Below are 18,524 nucleotides of genomic sequence, written 5' to 3'. Positions count from 1 at the left end.
GGTCTAATTCTACAGTGATTTTATGACGATGACAATGCAAGCATTGGTTAAATCTGCAACAAGCAAAACAATGCGCTGGAGACAAATGCCACTAGCTGTCCATTTTCCATTAATGTAGCTTCTAACCCTGATTGATATGCATCACCCTGTATTTTGACCTGACCTGCCCACATAATCATATTTGAACACTGGTGAACAACTTTATGTCAGCATATGCTTCTGCTTGTTGCTTTCCAAGACGAACTCAGCATAGTGATCATATCTCTGACAGCTTTGATAAAAATCTGTATAGATAGTTAACACAACCTAACATGCGCTGAACTGCTTTCAGCTGAACTGCCATTTGTTGTGGACATGTTGACAATAATGGAGACTTTTTGTGGATCAGGTTTCAATTCTTCAAGTTGTCCCATGTATGTAACTTGTTCTTTTCTCTGCCTGAATTTCTTCATGTTGGACTACAGATTCACTTGTTACGCTCACTCTAATAATTGTATCATATTCTTATCATGGCCTCCTAGTGCTTCATCCATTATTTCACCAAAACCAAAACACAGAATAATACCCACTATTGCTTCTGTACCATCAAGTTCTGCAAGGACCTTATTGTGATGGCGTTGATATGCTTAGATAGTAAACTATCATGGTTCAATTTGACTTGAAAGAAGCTATCCTCACCATCCTAATAATGTGAGAATGTTTGCATCTGTAAGCTTTGGTAGCCATTGAATTTACTGTTGGCAACTGATATTTTGCTCGCTTAATAGCTTTAAGTCTCTTTGATCTATCCTCACGTTTAGCATGTCAGCTTTCTGCCCTGCTACCAATCAAATCTATTGTGGAACTTCAGCTTTGCCTCTCCATGTCATCATTTTTTTTATTTTCAGTTTGAACAGAACTGGTACACAACTTGGTGCTATACAGGTTGCACAGTAGGATTCATCGCTATGTGGTATTCATATCCTAATCTTGTGAAAACTTCACTGTGATATTTTTAAGGATAATCTGAAAGAAAATTCATTGAAATCATGAGTGTTATGTTGTTCGCTTTGTGATTCACTGCATCAATATGATTAAATATTAAACAGAATTGACTTATATGGCTTGCTGACATTTTTGCTTGGTTTCTTTATTTTCTCGAAAAATGATACGAAGTGATTGGTTTACCAAATTTGTTGCACGTTTTCTCAAACGCTTGACATTTTGTCTTGACTCTCACAGGACGTTCGCATAGCCGCCTGTCTCTAGTATTTGAATCATGAGTACCCATGACTGGTTTGTCTCTTATCAAACTTTCATTGAGGTTGTCAAACTTGCATGATCCCGATAGTTGACATAGTCGCATAACATACTGATCTACAATTTTATATATACACTAAATGGTTCTTTGGCATGAAATGATCTTCTAACTTTGTTGGATTATATAGTGGGACTATTCATAATGTTCACACAATAGGTGATTTTCCGAACAATTGCGAGATCTCGCGAGATGCATGAAAGACGCGCGTCGAACGTCTGCCGCAAAAATCGAACGATTTGATTTTGAACTAGAATTTCTTTATTTCGCAGCTTACATTGACCGGCCGATCTTCGACAGAGGAATATTGCTTCCGAATACCCTTACTTAATCGAAATTGCCTATCATCAAATGTGGACAGCACATTATTAAGCATGGAAATGTCCCCGAAATACTTTCGCGTTTGTCGAATCCCACGCGATGTTTGACGCAACTACGACGCTATGACCTTTGTTTGTCCTGTTTTTACGTTCGATTTCACGCATAACGCGTGATTCTCGCAGTGAACGAAAAATGGTCTATTCATACCCATAACACTACATAGTGGTCCAGCCTGTATTTGTTTGGATTTATCTCCCAATTGTAGAATATAAGTCAGCAACATTGAAATGCTTCTAGTTAAACACATCATCTATCATGGACTGTGGCTTGATACCATTACTATAAATAAATCAACTGCATGTGGAAAGTAAGACAGTTTGACAGTTGATATAGTGAATTGTTTATTGTATTTATTGGCCTTGCTATAATAGTTGACAATAATACTATCCTGTATGGTGTTACTTTTACTTAAATCGAGTTCAATCATATACATCTGTCTGGCTTCACTTTATTTCAAATATGGAAACTTCCTGTCCGACTCGTGGTTTTGCGCGAATTCCACAACACATCTATAGAAGATTTCATTCACCTGACACGTTCTGATGCTCACTGCTCTCAGATTCTGCCAATGGCGAGTTAAAGACTTTCTGGGACCATGTTATGCCTTGCAGGAACGGTATATTAATTAAATATATGGGACTGTCATGGCATGTGTTACTAGGAGAAATCCATGTGCTTGTAAAGCATGGTTGAGAATGATGTAATCTTAGAGTACCCTACTCTGAGAGATGCCAAGTGGAATGCCTGATTTTCTCTATAACACTTATAAGTGATAACATGGAAAAAAGTTTCCTTTTTATTGATAAAGAAGTTCAAAATGCTTTTCATATTTAAGATCACATGTCTTCTTTAAGATGGTTAGTGTATTTGTTAAATATACATTCAATTCTAAGTTAAACATTCTGTTATTCATATGTTCATGCCATGATTAGTACTTGTCAACAATGGAGCCTAATGCCATGTATTGAGATACATGGTATTGTATTAGTGATATAGCACCCTCAGTGACGAGGTCATTGGTTGATCCGACAGTTTATATACGTTAATTACTGGTTGACTGGGTGTAGACAGTAATACAATTTGAGTGAGTGTTTATTTGGTTAAATCCAGAACCATATGTTGACCAGATGTCCATGGGATGTGACATTGGCGACGAGAATCGGACTACAATATTTGTTTGTGTAACTGGTCCCGGTTAAGTGATTGCTATGCTTGATTTCAATGATTTATCAGGTCTTAAAATCATTGACTCGACTGAAGATACAAGTACACCGAGATCATGCCGTTACCATTAAACCCCAAAGTTGGTCATTTCTCAATACTAAAGCTATTGGTGTACTGAATGCACATTATGTGGTGAAAACTAATATTTCATTTCAGAGACATGTGTTCTGAAATATAACACAGTTTGTAACAACGCTGAAGAAAGTGTATTTTGGGTGTGAATAAGGAACTGATATAAACAACCAGATTAGAGATTAACTCAAACTCTACCAAATGATTTCCCATTTCTTTTATTGTATTTGGGATTTCCTCCTTTCTTTTCACGCCGACAGATGGGTGTTGAATTTGTACGGTTCGTTGTTGCAAAGTTATTCTGACCACATCTATAACATTCACTTTTCTGTGGATTTTTACTCAGGTACTGTTTCTGACTAGAGACTCCTTTGGAATGGAATTGTGATTTTACAGCTTCAAAAGACCCTGTTAATATAAGGGTTTCTTCAAGACTCGGTTTATCACTCTTTCTAGAAGTTTGCGTCAATTAAGTATTAGATTCACAGTGTTCTACAACTTAAGCGTAAAGGTGGCCAAGTGAAATTAGAAAAAAAAGCAAAACATCCATAGTTGTCCGCCAGAGGCAATTAGGAGTACTAGTCTTTCTGTAGCATCGTGGGAGGATTTTGCGGTAGATTGTCTTGGCCCATGCACCTATAGTTACACCAAAATGGCAAAATGGTTGGGCGGCAACACCAGTCACTTGAAAATCAGATGAATACGGCACAAGCTGAAGGAAGTGACTCTAAAGAAGAAGCAATTTTAACATACTGGCAAGAGCTATCAGTACTGCTGTCGGTATGTAAATGCGTACTTGAACGCCCAAGTTGAAGAGAGAATTCGCCGATCTCGAAGTTCGAGAGAGAGAGAGATGCGAAAATGAAAAGAACGGAAAAATTTTATGCAGGTAGTTTCCAAAGCAGAAAGCAAAGTTACTGTAGAGTCACCAGTGAAACTTCAAGATGATCGTAATATATCACAGGTCAACAAGTACTGTGTTCTAGAGGAAACCGATACCAGAAATACAGCAGGATAAGATACAACACTTACAACAAATCTCCGATGGAATTCTCCAACAATACTGCGACACCAATAAGTAGACGTAAAACAGATAGTGTTACCAAACAAATTTCATGATTTCGTGATAACATCCTGTGAAGGAGACTAAGTGAATGATAATGAAGATGATCATTTCATAAGACTTTGCATGTAGTGAGAGTTCAATCATTGTAAAAACATTTGAAATAGAAATGGATTATGACATCGTATTCATTAACCATACAAAATGATTAGACTGTTCTAGATTTCAGTGTGATGAAATGCCGGTATGGATTATTGTTAACTGTAGTTTGTATGATTATCATAAACATTTCTAGTCACAGTGTTTATTGGGCTGTTAGACGGATTGATTTTGAGATGTGTTGATTAATCACTGTTAAGTAATACAATATCTGAATTGATATTGTATATCACTGATTGATATTGTATATCAAAAATGAGAGATGTCATGTATTGGAATATATTGTTTTGTATTGAATTATATAATATGGGTTTTGCCTTTCTTTTCCAAAATATTTGCATCTTCGGCAGATGTTTGCTCGCACGGAATGCCTTCTAGTTGTTTTTTGTAATTTCACTATATGGCTGAGAATGTCGTTTGCGCAAAACTGTTATTTTTATTCTCATACCTAGAAGACAAGAACGCCTTACAGGTAATTTTTACCATATTGTAATATTGTCATACATTTTTTTTGCAAATATGTCACTATTAAAATACGAGTGCTCAATTATTTTGCAATTTGATTAAGAGTTTTTGGGTAAAAAAAATAATTTGAAGAGCTATGTGACCTCAACTAATTACCTAATATATATCCAATTCGAATTGAATAACTTGAATATTCAACTATGCATCCAAATTGCGACACGTTCTACAATAAGGAAAAGATGAACATTTAAACACGGCAACACCAGTAGGCAGAAATTAAACCATACAGTGCAATAGACAAACACAGCTGCCAATCAAAGTATACACAGTATGATACAGAACATTATCAATCATTGACGTAATCAATGTATTAGGTATAATGGTTGAAAGGTTATCCACTGACCTATATACGTTTGCATTCATTTTCGCTGTACTTTTTGATTGCAATCAAGAGTTCAAACTATAATATGTTATATTTTTAGAATGAACTATTAGTCACGAAGTAGAATGCTATTCCAATCCTGTCTATGAAGGACGCCACTCGATATTGTGATTTTAGCTCTTCTTTCTATCTACCAAAATATTGTTTATGAAATAGGAACATCGGTCGAGATCTTCTGAACATATTCCCATTTAAAGGTGACATCTACGGTTTCTAAATTATCTGGTTATGCTATGAAATGCGGAAGTTGTTCTCCAGTAGCTAAAAATGTATTGACATCATTTTTGTTTTAGCTTCAGCCGTAGTGTCACTGTTGTCGCATCTGATTCTGTGTATGTGAAAGTTCAATAGGTAATGGTATGTGGTAATGGTGACAGTGCATTCATTGACAGAAACCTTACGTAGCAACATTATTAACTTAGCGAATAGATACATTCTTTCTTTCATATCGATTCACTTTGGACAACAAAGGTGAAAACATAATATGGCAGAACCCCGTGGACCCGCATTGACGTTTGTGGCGTGTGGGTAAAAATTATTCTCACTCGTGATGTGTTTTATCCGTGGTTTTGCTTCATCCCATACAGCTCAGACGCTAGGATTATGTCATATTAAAGTTATATTATAAATAATATAACAAAAAATCTAATATTCACAAGTCATGTGATGTTTCGGTTGAAACACCTAGTACATCTGACATATAAAGTAATATTTCCCTTTGTTTGGGAACACGCTTATTTGTGACGCTTCGCTGCACCAGCTTGTTATTGCGAAATCGAGTTAAAATTGTTTTTAGAAAGAATGATATTTTATACAGTTATAAATTGTGTATATTGATGTTAGCAGGGAACATCATTAGTCTAAATACTGGCACGTATTAATGTTAAATATCAATTTAGAAAAATACATTTTTCATATTTTTTTTAACCGAATTACCAAATGGGGAAAATGTTGACGTGACAGACAGCACATATACATCATCATTGTTTACTCATTCGACACCTCTAAAAGGGGTTTGCTCAGAACAACAACAACAACAACAACAACAACAACAACAACAACAACAACAACAACAACAGCAACTATTATTATTATTATAGTAGTAGTAGTAGTAGTAGTAGTAGTAATATATGTTCATTGCTAAGTCGAGATTCAACAAGTACCCATTGGCAGACTTACAGTGTTCGCACTAATCCTCTTCAAACAGACAGACCATATTTGGGGAATTCAGATGCAATTGTTGTACATGCTGTAATTGAGAAAAGGCATATATCAAAGATGGTTCGTTGAGGGAAGATGGCAACTTGTTAAAACTAATAGTGTTTATAACAAATTCTCTTCTAATACGCCATATATGTATATATTACACAAACATTGTGATGTGTCTGTTTTAATTGCGGAAACAAAGATTCGAAGTAATACAATTTAAAATAAAGATTCCAAGTAATAAAATTTAAAATGAACATTTTAAAAAGAGTAATTTAAAATCAATATGTAGTGGCGATGTATACAATATAGAGAGATAAATACATGGGTCGAAAGTTGTTTGCCTCTAAATATTACTATGTTATTTTATATGGACCTTTGGTACTCGCCTGTTGTATAAATTGCTATGGGGCTCATATCCAACTCATAAATAGTCGTATATGTAACTCTCTGATGACTTGGCGGTACTGCTGGTTCCATGTCACTCCTCCCTCGGGAGTACTCACCTGGATTTTGTGTGCGAGTGCTCCGCAACCAGTTAAAAACTGGACCCAAAAGGATCGACGTTGAGGGCGCTTCTAGCGTGGCCGGAAATTTTAAAAATGGGGGCCAACGGCGCATACCTGTATACTTCAACTGTATGTATGTCATTAACAGATCACATGGCTCCTATTATTGATTTTTTCTCCGCGCTTTTTTCTGAAACGCGGTGTGCGGGTGCTTTCTTCAATCGGTTGATGGAGATGAGTGTAAAGTTTTGTTTATTGAAGCCTAGTCACCAATCGCATGACAGTGTCCATTGGTCTATTATGTAAAATCATGGAGCTATTGCTGGAGCTATTGCATATTGTAGTTAGTTGTCCATGGAAATTTCATTCGCCCAATCTATTCTTGACCGCAACGAACAACTAAACAACGAAATGTTTGTGTTGATAATCTCACCGAAATCGTGTTTATTTCAGACCACAACATTCGTAAACAATGTAAACACATTATCTACGTTCTTATATACAAATTTGAATGCATAATGTTAACGTAAAGTAAATTAGACGGCGGGTTTTACCGCGCTTTCTTCAGCGCGTCAGTCGAGTCCGCGGTCGAGAATTGATGTATGGAGCGCCACCTACCGGCAAAATTCAGCAGTCACATACCGCACATTCCTTAACGGTCTCTGGAATGTGCAGATGGTGGTAATATATTTATGTCTCCCGAAATGTTAACGAAAATAACTTCGATTAATGAGCATAAACTGTCGAATTTTTGAAAAAATGCCAAAACATATTACTGTCTATGTAGAAGGGTTGGTGTTTATTAAATTATAGGGCTCTGAATATAATCTGTTTGTCTGGGATGAAGATAGTACTTTGAAACATTTCAATTCGTATGCACCCTAGATGAGCCTCCGGGAGGATCATCACAATGTCACACCGAACCGCATCATAAAATACCACGGACTATTCCACTCAGCCTATGGGGTAAACGAGGGGTGTTGACATGCTCGTGATGACACCTTTTGAAGCTACACCTGGCTCAATGCCAAAAATAAACTCGTTGAGTGCATGTTCAATTGTTGCCCACTTAAGTTTGTCCCCATTGACCAGAATAAATGCACAACAAACGAGTACACCAAACAAGTGGTGGTCGCACTCTTACCCTGTCCTGGAACTTGTCATGAAAGTTCTCGGTGTCCTGAAAGGGGCGTGGCTCGTTGTCTTCTGAACTTTGCGTTGTAGTGGTGCGGTTTGGTCTGAGTCTGGCAGGGAGTTTGCATTCTTACAGGGTCGTTGTACGTCAAACTTTGCAGCAACTATTAGACTCGAATGATATGTTAGCCGTGGAAGGCACCCGTCCATCTTGAATTTTTAGTCAACTCTGCTGCTAAGTACTGAGAATAATGGTTCGCGGGCAGACTTTGCGCGTCCACCTAACCGGCGGAGCTCCTTGGGGCTTTAGACTGCAGGGCGGTTCAGATAGCAACCTCCCTATAACTATTTCTAAGGTAGGACTTTTTAATGAACATTTCATCTTTTGTATAACTTATATTCAATTACATAACTATAATTTTTAGCTTGTTGCGTTGCACATTCGGTCATCTTGTTCTTCTGTTTTGGTCCAGGCTGCCACAAAGCAGGGGATAGTGATTGTTGCTCATACACAACCGTTCCTTGCAAGAAATCTCCAAAACATGCTTGATTTAAATTTATAGTTTTTAATTACGTGTCTTGTGTATTGTTTGGTATTAACTGAGAGAAACTTTGTACTTGTTTGTACGCAGTACTGTTGTTATTATTATTATTATTATTATTATTATTTCACCGATCACAGACAAGCTTCATTCTTCTATAACATCTTTTAAGTCGGGGAGCGCCCTGCGGCGTTCGACATGCCCGTTCTAAATCCGATCCTGTTGGGGTGCAATGGGTTATCGACTCGTATGTCGGTGTTTGCACAAACAGCTGAATGTTTCCGGTAATCGATCCTATTATTCTGTTCAATATGCATTTTAATATTTCCCTTCAATTATATATTTTCTAAAACATTTGTTTTGGTTGAAATATTAGTTGTTCGGCATAAATTACCTGGTGTGGAAGTAGGATTTTTATTCGTGATAATATTAGTTAGAACCGAGACGCAACACGGGTAATCTGAAAAGCAATCCCTGCAGAACTTCGCGTTAAAATAATGACCGTGTTAGAAAAAAAGTAACAAGTTTGTAGCAAGGCAAATAATGTATTTTTAATGTCAATGTCTGTTTCATGCTGAGTGTCAATGGGTCATTAGTCATACCTCGGTGCTGGTATACTAATGAACCCGCTGCCAAAAATAGAAACAAATTTGGGAATAACAACATCCTACCACATTTGCAGAATATTGTATGTGCTTATGTAGCACTTGAAAATGTCAGGGGATACAACGGAGACATTCTATGTTAGAATAGCTATCACTTGACACTAACAAGTTTTTTTTTATTGTGCATGTGTTACAAGCCAGATTCTCTCAAATGTTGGAATCAGTGCGAAGCTACTTACAAGATTGTCCCTGATTGGCTACCCAACTCTAACTCCTAACAATCAGACCAATCAGAAAGCAGCTTGTCTGTTGACAGTTTTTTTTTTAGACTTTTTGGATTCTGCCTTGTAATGTTCTACTGTTAATGTTTGCAAGAGTCTAAAATCAACAAAATTATAATATTTCTGTTATAAATATCGAAGATTTCTTACTTTTATGAAGATCGTTTATAATCAAACTAATTTTTATGGGAACTATTTGGTGGAAGGGGACAAAACATGACAAAGGCTGTGAAAGGGTTTTTGTTTATTTTTCTTCCATCCATCATATGCGACACTGTTTAGCAAGTTTACTCCTGCTAGTAACTCAAAACTGATGGTACAAGGTCTCTGATTGGTGGCATTATATTACTACTAGTTCATTCAGCCAATCATAGGGGATTTTTCAGGTGTGAACAAAACAAAAGCATGATGCTCCTTGCACAAGTACAATCCTAAAATAACTGTCCATCTTACAGAAATTATTATCTTAGAACAAGAATATGATATGTACCAAATATGTATTATTCTTTTGTAAGTTTTTACAGAGATGAAGATTCAGGTACAACAATTGCTTTTGATAATTCCTAAAAACACAGTGATTGATGTTAAAACTATGTAAAAACAATTAGAAGCCATGTTGATTTAAGAAAACAAATTGAACATAAATATTTTTTTAGTCAGAATAATTGATATAATAACAAAATTAACAATTTTCTGAAATGATGAAATTTGAATATTTTCACAATTTATCAACAACTTAAAAAGCAATAAATTTGAAAGTGAATTAAATTTTAGATCTAGTTGTCATACATTTAAAATAAGAATCCATCTATGTGTGAAAGTTAAATTAGAATATTTGTATGATGTTGTTGAGTGCATAAACACGTAAACATGTTTTATTCTGTTATAATTGATTTTCACTGTGAGTGTATAAATCATCACAGTCGTCATACACGTATGTAGTTTATGTGCATTGCTCAATTGCATTTGACTCGTATCAAACGTGATGTGGTGCGATTATTGTGGCCATATTGAACATGACGCTGTGAGACAATTGTGGCCATGTCGAACGCAACGCTGTGCGATTATTGTGGCCATATCGAACACAATGCTGTGCGATTATTGTGGCCATATCGAACACAACGCTGTGCGATTATTGTGGCCATTATGAACACAACGCTGTGCGATTATTGTGGCATATCGAAAGAGACGCATGTGATGCTTTAACATATCACACAGTGTATTTGAATCATGATTGTTATGTTTATGATCATTAACACTTTCAAGAAAAAAATTAATTTGTTGCAATTCTCATAACTGGAAAATTAGAATAAATATAATTTTTTTATCTTTTTGATTAACATTAACACTCAATTCAAGGTAAAATTATATTTTAAGATTTAGATATTTTTAATAGTGTCTGGATTACTTTGAATTGAACTGGTGTTAGAGCAAATTAGATAAGGAGTTACTATATGAACATTTATTTCATAACACTCTTGCTGTTTTCTATATGCTAGAGACCTTGTTGGTCAAACACAGACTGTGAACAGGCTGTGTTCTATTTAAAATAACAAAGCACATACTGAGAGAAGGCAACCTTGGTCAGTGTTAATAAAGATAGATGAACCCCATCTGCTTTTTCTTACTTCAGTTTGTAAACAAAAAAATCAATAACCCTTTATGTTCTCTAGTAATTCTTCTTTTTTTTAACCAAATTAGCTTTTTTTAGTTTTTTTTCACTTTTATTACACTACGTGTGTTTGATATATACACAGTGTACAACTCACATAAAATACCTTGCTTAATATCTGTAGAAAAATCATGATCATGATGTTATTATGACTTTTTTGAAACATCACCAATATTTGTCAAAGCTTTTCACTTTATCAAGCTTTGAAAGTCTGTGTTGCCATGGTTATGCTTAAATTAAAGTAAAATTGTAGTAGATGCAAATTGTTACAAAATTCCTCTGTCATTGATGAGATTACATGTAATCTTTGTTTCCATGGCAACAATCGGTGCTACTGATACTAAGCTTCATCAAATATTTTGTTCACCATCTTTCTAAATAGAAACTATATTGATGTAAACACACTGAATACATGGGGGTGGGGTTGTCAATGTAATATTGAGAAGGAACTTTTTCATTCAAGTAGTTCAATTGTATATTTCATTGATTAAGTTTTTGTTGCGTCTTTTGGACTATTTGGCCAAATTTGATTTAAAAAACTTTTGAAAATATTTATGCAGTACAATATTTGAATTTAAATAATAGGCAGATTTTGTTTTGAAATTTCAAAAGATTACACTCTTATGGCGTTCAGTATCTGCATTCAGCACATAGTTCTTACTTTCTGTTGGGCACTATATATGTTTCAGTAACAAAAATCCCTTTAATATAAATAATTACCTTCACATACTGTTAATAATTATTCAAATAAATATCATTTGCGCATTTAAAACAAAATTGTTGGAGTATTCAATTTAATTTTACTTTTTTTTACTACATAGTTTAGGATTTTGCTTCAAATAATGGAGTTGAACTTTAATATCACTTTCTTTGTACTTTATATATATACCTCTACTGCTCTTAAACTTTTACACTGAAAGTTGTCCTCTAAATATGTCGTTAAACTCTAAATAGAGCAAGACTGGTTTATTTCAGTGCTTATCTCATCTTCCAATGTCATTCTAGAATATTCCATTCTTCTAAGCTGACTCATTGGACCCATAGAGAAACGTAATCACACTCTCAACCTCCGTACTGACCTTACATGGGACAGTTTTACCACATAAGACGGGAATGATTCAGTGTTGAGCAAAAATAAAAAAACACATGAATTATGGCTTTTAAGAAGTAATTCTCATTCAAGGATGTATGAGCGTCCCTGGCATATCCTGGGTCTGATAAACTGAACTGTATACCAGTACTGTCAAACAATTCAAAACTAAACACCAGTAAAGTGAAACTTGTATAAACAGAACACCAGTACAGTGAAACCTGTCTAAACCAAACACCAGTACAGTAAAACCTGTCTAAACCAAACACCAGTACAGTAAAACCTGTCTAAACCAAACACCAGTACAGTGATACCTGTCTAAACTGAACACCAGTACAGTGATACCTGTCTAAACTGAACACCAGTACAGCAAAAACTGTCTAAATGGAACACCAGTACAGTGAAACCTGTCTAAACTGAAAACCAGTACAGAGAAACCTGTCTAAACTGAAAACCAGTACAGAGAAACCTGTCTAAACTGAAAACCAGTACAATGAAACCTATCCACAGTATACCAAATACCAGTACATTGGAACCTGGCTAAACTGAACACAAGTGGAGTGAAACCTGTCTAAACCAAACACCAGTACAGTGAAACCTGTCTAAACTGAACACCAGTACAGTGAAACCTGTCTAAACTGAACACCAGTACAGGGAAACCTGACCCAGCCAAATGACTGGTTATAGTTGACTGGTTATAACTGTATACCAGTAGTGTCAAACCTTTCAAAACTAAACACCAGTAAAATGAACTTGTATAAACAGAACACCAGTACAGTGAAACCTGTCTAAACTGAACACCAGTAAAGTGAAACCTGTTTAAACTGAACATCAGTACAGTGAAACCTGTCTAAACTGAACACCAGTACAGTGAAACCTGTCTAAACCAGACACCAGTACAGTGAAACCTGTCTAACCTGAACACCAGTACAGTGAAACCTATCAAAACTAAACACCAGTACAGTGAAACCTATCAAAACTAAACATCAGTACAGTGAAACCTATCAAAACTAAACACCAGTACAGAGAAACCTGTCTAAACTGAAAACCAGTACAGAGAAACCTGTCCAAGCTGAACACCAGTACAATGAAACCTATCCACAGTATACCAAATACCAGTACATTGGAACCTGGCTAAACTGAACACAAGTGGAGTGAAACCTGTCTAAACCAAACACCAGTACAGTGAAACCTGTCTAAACTGAACACCAGTACAGTGAAACCTGTCTAAACTGAAAACCAGTACAGAGAAACCTGTCCAAGCTGAACACCAGTACAATGAAACCTATCTACAGTATACCAAATACCAGTACATTGGAACCTGGCTAAACTGAACACCAGTACATTGGAACCTGTCTAAATGGAACACCAGTACATTGGAACCTGTCTAAACCGAACACCAGTACAGTGAAACCAGTCTAAACCAAACACCAGTACAGTGAAACCAGTCTAAACCAAACACCAGTACAGTGAAACCAGTCTAAACCAAACACCAGTACAGTGAAACCTGTATAAACCGAACACCAGTACAGTGAAACCTGTCTAAATGGAACACCAGTACAGAGAAACCTGGCTATTTAAAACCAAACACCAGTACAGTGAAACCTGTCTAAACTGAACACCAGTACAGTGAAACCTGTCTAGTTTTTATTTAAAACTGAACACCAGTACAGTGAAACCTAACCCAGCCAAATGACTGGTTATAGTTGAGGATCAAAAGCTGGTTCATTCACCTGGGAACTAAAGATGTTCATCTAATAGAATAAATACACTATGCAATTTTCTAAGGTTCTTTAATGTACATGTAAGCTGGAATTTTAATCTGAGTTGTGATAAGAGTTGTCAGACTGATAACCCTGGTAATATGGAGATATGTTACGGCATCATATTGTACATGGTTCTGTAATTGGAAGCGTGCATAATCTAACCCCAGTGTGTTCTATTGGTTATGAGTGCTTCACATTCCATTCCCAGGGAACTGTACTGCACACCGAGAATTTCCAGTGTCAAAAGAAATTATTTATTATTCATTTATTTATGGTAGGTCAGTTCAATTTGCAGGCACGTTTTCCCGCAACACTGTAATTGAACAAAATAAAAGATATGATATGATTAGTGAGAAAATACACGTACAAACTACACTGAAGTCAACAAAGCCATGTATGTTGTATATAATTACACATTGTATGTGAATATTTTTGTCATTAAGGAAAAAAAACATCAGATTAGTTTGATTCCTTCTTCAATCACAGTAATTTATTTAATGTTGATAACTTTAATTTTTCAATTTTTGTGAATATTCTTGTTATTTCAAAAATATTAATATTTCTTCTCAATAAAACGAGGGAGTCACATGCGTATGCGTTAGATGGCCATAGCGTGTAATTGTTTACAAACAAGCGTCTACTCATGAGCCTAGCGTGTGTCGTTATCGTCGCTTGGGACTCATTTCCTGTGCGTGCACAGGCGATGACCCTCCCACTTTAAGCATCTATTAAAAACAGTTTTACCGGTATATTTTTAAAATTTTTTTGCGTTAGGCAACAATTCACAATATTTCATCTGATTCCTTTTGTGCAAAGTGCAAGTGTGATGACAGTCACAATTCGTGTAAACAAGTAATGTAATTGACAGTAACTTGCTTGTTTCATTTTTCACAACTTTTCTACAAAAGTTCACTCCGCTATTTCAAATGGTTTTCCCCGTAATAGAGCTAGTTTGGTATGTTTATGTTTCTGGATCAGTGTTTAAAAATGCTATAAAATAATATTGACTCTTAACTGCTCACATGGAGAGCACTTTAAACACATATGTGAACCAATTTTTGCATAAATTAATGTATATCACCAAGAAACAGTTGGCTTTCATGGTATTTTACTATATGTTATAGATAAAATAAAAGAAGATTGGTCCTTTAAAATTGCATTATCTGATAACCAGAGTACATGTGTTGTGTATTGACTGATTATTTTTATCTAGAAAATTCTCACTGTTGCCATTACTGCTGTACAATAATTCATGAGGGCTACAACTTTGTGTTTTCATTATTGCAACTTTATCCATATTTTAATTAATCTCATAATTTAAAATTCACTATTTTTTTAAAAATAAATTTACATATTCAATTCTTAATATTTATTTATATTTTAAATTCCTTTTTATAGTTTAAAATGTATTCGTAATTGAATTTCCAAATGCTTGTAATTTGTAATTAGTTTGCTTTTCAAAATAGATTTGCATTTTTACTTTTTGCACTTCAAGTTTAGAATTGCTTTTTCACATTGTTTTTTGAAAGTGTAAATTTATTTTCAAAAGAAAGTGGAGTTTTAATTATGAAATGGATAAAACGACAATTATGAAAATATGAAGTCATGCCCCTCCTTGGTTGCCATACTGTTATAATTATTAACCAAAATAGGGAATGATATTTCTTCATTTAATGCTCCCAGTAAATTTACATGTTCACTAAAAAATAAATTCTATTATTATAAAAATAAAAGACAAATTGATAAATGGTCAATACAGTCTAATCTTTTCAAGTTCAGTGTTTTACATTTACAGGAGTTTTGTGACCTCGGCTAGATTGGTGAGATAACAAATCTACTAACCACTTTCTCCAAATTACTGGTTCTTTGACGATGAAAATTTGACAAACATTTATTCACTTCAAGAAGTAATATGATTAATTTTGAGTATTTTCAGATAATTTTGTTTGATATTATCACTATATATATATATATATATATATATATACACACCATATTTGCTCTATTAGGAGCGCATCTCCAGTAGAAGCATATGTAAACAGTTGGATACATACCCGTAATATACTGGTTCATCAAAATTTGACTTACCGGTATTTGACCATGGCAAATACAAGTAATTTGAAACGCACTCTGACAGACTGACAAATTCTGCTGTTTGCTGCCAAAATATGTATTTTATTTTATGACAAATCTTACTTACATATTTTTTCCTAATTTTTTTTTTGTTCAGCTGTGAAAAATATGAGTAAAGTGCTTACGCCACAATTATTTTTTTCCTAGCTCAACAAAAAAAAATATTAGGGAAGAATACATTTTTTTAATTGTTTTTTTCTGACTTTCTATTGGTCAAGAAAAACTTCAACTATAGGTTTTTAACATCGGAAATTAAAATGATACGACTGCTCTGAAGTTGTTTGGTTTTTAAGATGCTGTGTGTCTGTTTTTTAAAAGGCTATTAAATCTGACATGATGTCTTGGAAAGACTGTGGAAGTATGAAAACTAGTGTTTAGTCTCAATCAGTGTAGTCTTTGCTGTATGCAGTGTACCTCCTAGCAGTCTTATTTAAATGGAAACTAATTGTCTGGAATTTCTCAATATGTGACATTTTAATTTGAAACATGATCTTAGAATGGGATGCTTTAATTCTTAGTGTTTGTAAGTTTCTGGGACAGCACTTACTACAAGTTGGAGTTAAAAAAATTGTGTAGGTTTCTATGACAACCAGATGAGGCTTCAGATTGAAATTTTAAATGTTCACTGTTTGGAAATAATTTGGCAGTGATCCATCAAAGTCAATTTTAGTTGCGATCTATATTTAGTTAAAGTAACTATTTATTGAGTCACTAATCTCAAAAGGTTACCGGTATTTCTGAATTGCAATGGATTTGGTGATCATGAATTGATCTATTTGAAAATGAGGATTAGCATAAAGAGAACTAGTATAAACTGATGTATGAATAAGTGTGTGCACATATTTATAAATCAGTACCACTAGGTGAAAGGTCATCCACTGATCAAACAGATAAAATAGGTTTTACTGAACTTAGAAAATGTCAAAAGGAACTCCTTGACGATATCCAAATAGTATTTTCAGACCCCTTAACTCAGCACCAGTTCATAGTAGTACTCCTTAGGAAATAGTCTACATTTATTTTTATTTCCTTTAAAATATAGGTTTCACAACAACTATATAACCAAGACTTTCATTTTCTCAGTCAGTTGAACTTCAGATCTGTGTGAATTGAAATTATGGGATACCTTGGTTTTGTAGTCAAGTTTTTGTGTCATCAGATACTCACTGGTTAATGAACAACTAAGTAAATAGTATCAAATGTCTACCAATTTTAACATCAATAAATAACCTCATAAACAATTAGGGTATACTGTTAATTAATTTCTAATTGGAATATATTCTAACATTTTTTGTTTATAAAGCACAGAGAAACAACTTAAATTTGTTTAGATGCATAGTTTGTAAATTGCAGTGAGTATAAACAAAGTGGGTTTTTACTGCCAGAACTCATTTCAACCTTGAGTTTATTCATCAAATTTTCAAAGCATCAAATCTCTGTTTCACACATGCATTCATTTTTCATCTGGGAAACTTTTCGAACAATTAAATATCTAAGAAATATGCTCCCGTGAAATATCATCATGAACTCTTTTGTATTTGTCTTTTCTGGATTCTAATGACAGAAATTTGTTTTATGTAAACTTTTAGATTACTCTGTTATTTTTGCAATGTGTGTGTGTTTCTCTTGAAATGATATGCATGTACTGGTGACCTGTGACCTAGTACTGGTGACCTATGACCCAGTGTTGGTGACCTATGATCTAGTATTGGTGACCTACGACCCAGTGATTAATTGTACACTTACTTTTAGATAGGTCGATAAGCAACCTATTAAATACGAGTGAAAAATTTATCACAATATTTTGTTTATAGTGCCATATTTATTGATTTGATACATGTCATCAAATTTTCATGTTTTATCTTTCAGTATAAAAGATTTTTTTTGGAGAAAAACTACCCCAAAAAAAAACAATTTCAGAATAATTACCATAGGAAGTTGTATTAAAACATTATTTTGTATAAAATGAATAATAATTATCAGAATGTCTTAATAATTTTTCACTATCATAAGTGTTACAAGTACATAGTGTTTTTTTCAGTGTATGTAACGGAACCAAATTTTGAGATAATGTGAAAACTTTTTTGTTTTGAAACGAATGATAAATGAACCACAAATCACCTTTGTTATGGATGTTGATCTGTGTTTTGTGCGCAAAGTAGTTTGATGCCCGTAAATTTTTATTTGGGTTTTGTGAACAACACAAATCACTTTTGACCAAAAAAAGAACATTTTTGCGCATATTTCAAACTACAGTGTCCATTAAAAATTTTTAAAATTCATACAATAAGCTTTCTGAAAATATATAGTTTTGTGAACAAGGGAGGTTATCTTGGTTTCCTAATTAACTAATTAAAATACCTGTCAGGTAAACTGCATCTCAAAGTGTTTGCTCAATTAGAAGCACATATAAACCCAAAACAAATTTATTGTATACTGAATTATATTTGCTTGATTAGAAGCACATCTTCAATATAAGCATG

At 34.4% G+C, this 18,524-nt stretch overlaps 1 protein-coding gene and 1 long non-coding RNA gene across 4 annotated transcripts in view; one reads left to right on the top strand and one right to left on the bottom strand.

The window, feature by feature from the left end:
• Positions 1-877: 877 nt before the first annotated feature.
• On the bottom strand, positions 878-6,889 carry LOC144364429 (uncharacterized). 2 transcript variants are annotated; one of them, XR_013422853.1, is made up of 5 exons: positions 6,816-6,889; positions 6,283-6,352; positions 4,007-4,120; positions 1,826-1,972; positions 878-1,005 (listed from the first exon to the last, which is right to left on the bottom strand). It is a non-coding gene; the product is annotated as an uncharacterized LOC144364429 (long non-coding RNA). The 2 variants fall into 2 exon arrangements; XR_013422851.1 differs by having other exon boundaries at positions 4,007-4,108.
• Positions 6,890-8,004: 1,115 nt separating this feature from the next.
• LOC100374712 (uncharacterized) overlaps positions 8,005-18,524 on the top strand; it is a 32,499-nt gene continuing 21,979 nt past the window's right edge. The window contains exon 1 of one of the 2 annotated variants that reach the window (XM_006812516.3): positions 8,005-8,308. In XM_006812516.3, coding sequence (XP_006812579.1) covers positions 8,204-8,308 — 105 coding nt within the window. In that variant the 5' untranslated portion in view covers positions 8,005-8,203. The remainder of the gene's footprint in view (positions 8,309-18,524) is intronic. The other variant, XM_078014417.2, reaches the window with a different exon arrangement.

The sequence above is a fragment of the Saccoglossus kowalevskii genome, chromosome 19 (assembly GCF_978046115.1).
Source record: "Saccoglossus kowalevskii chromosome 19, keSacKowa6.1, whole genome shotgun sequence".
In the NCBI taxonomy this organism is placed as follows: Eukaryota; Metazoa; Hemichordata; class Enteropneusta; family Harrimaniidae; genus Saccoglossus; species Saccoglossus kowalevskii.
Note: the sequence above shows the minus strand (reverse complement) of the source record. Positions and strands in the feature narration are given on the sequence as shown.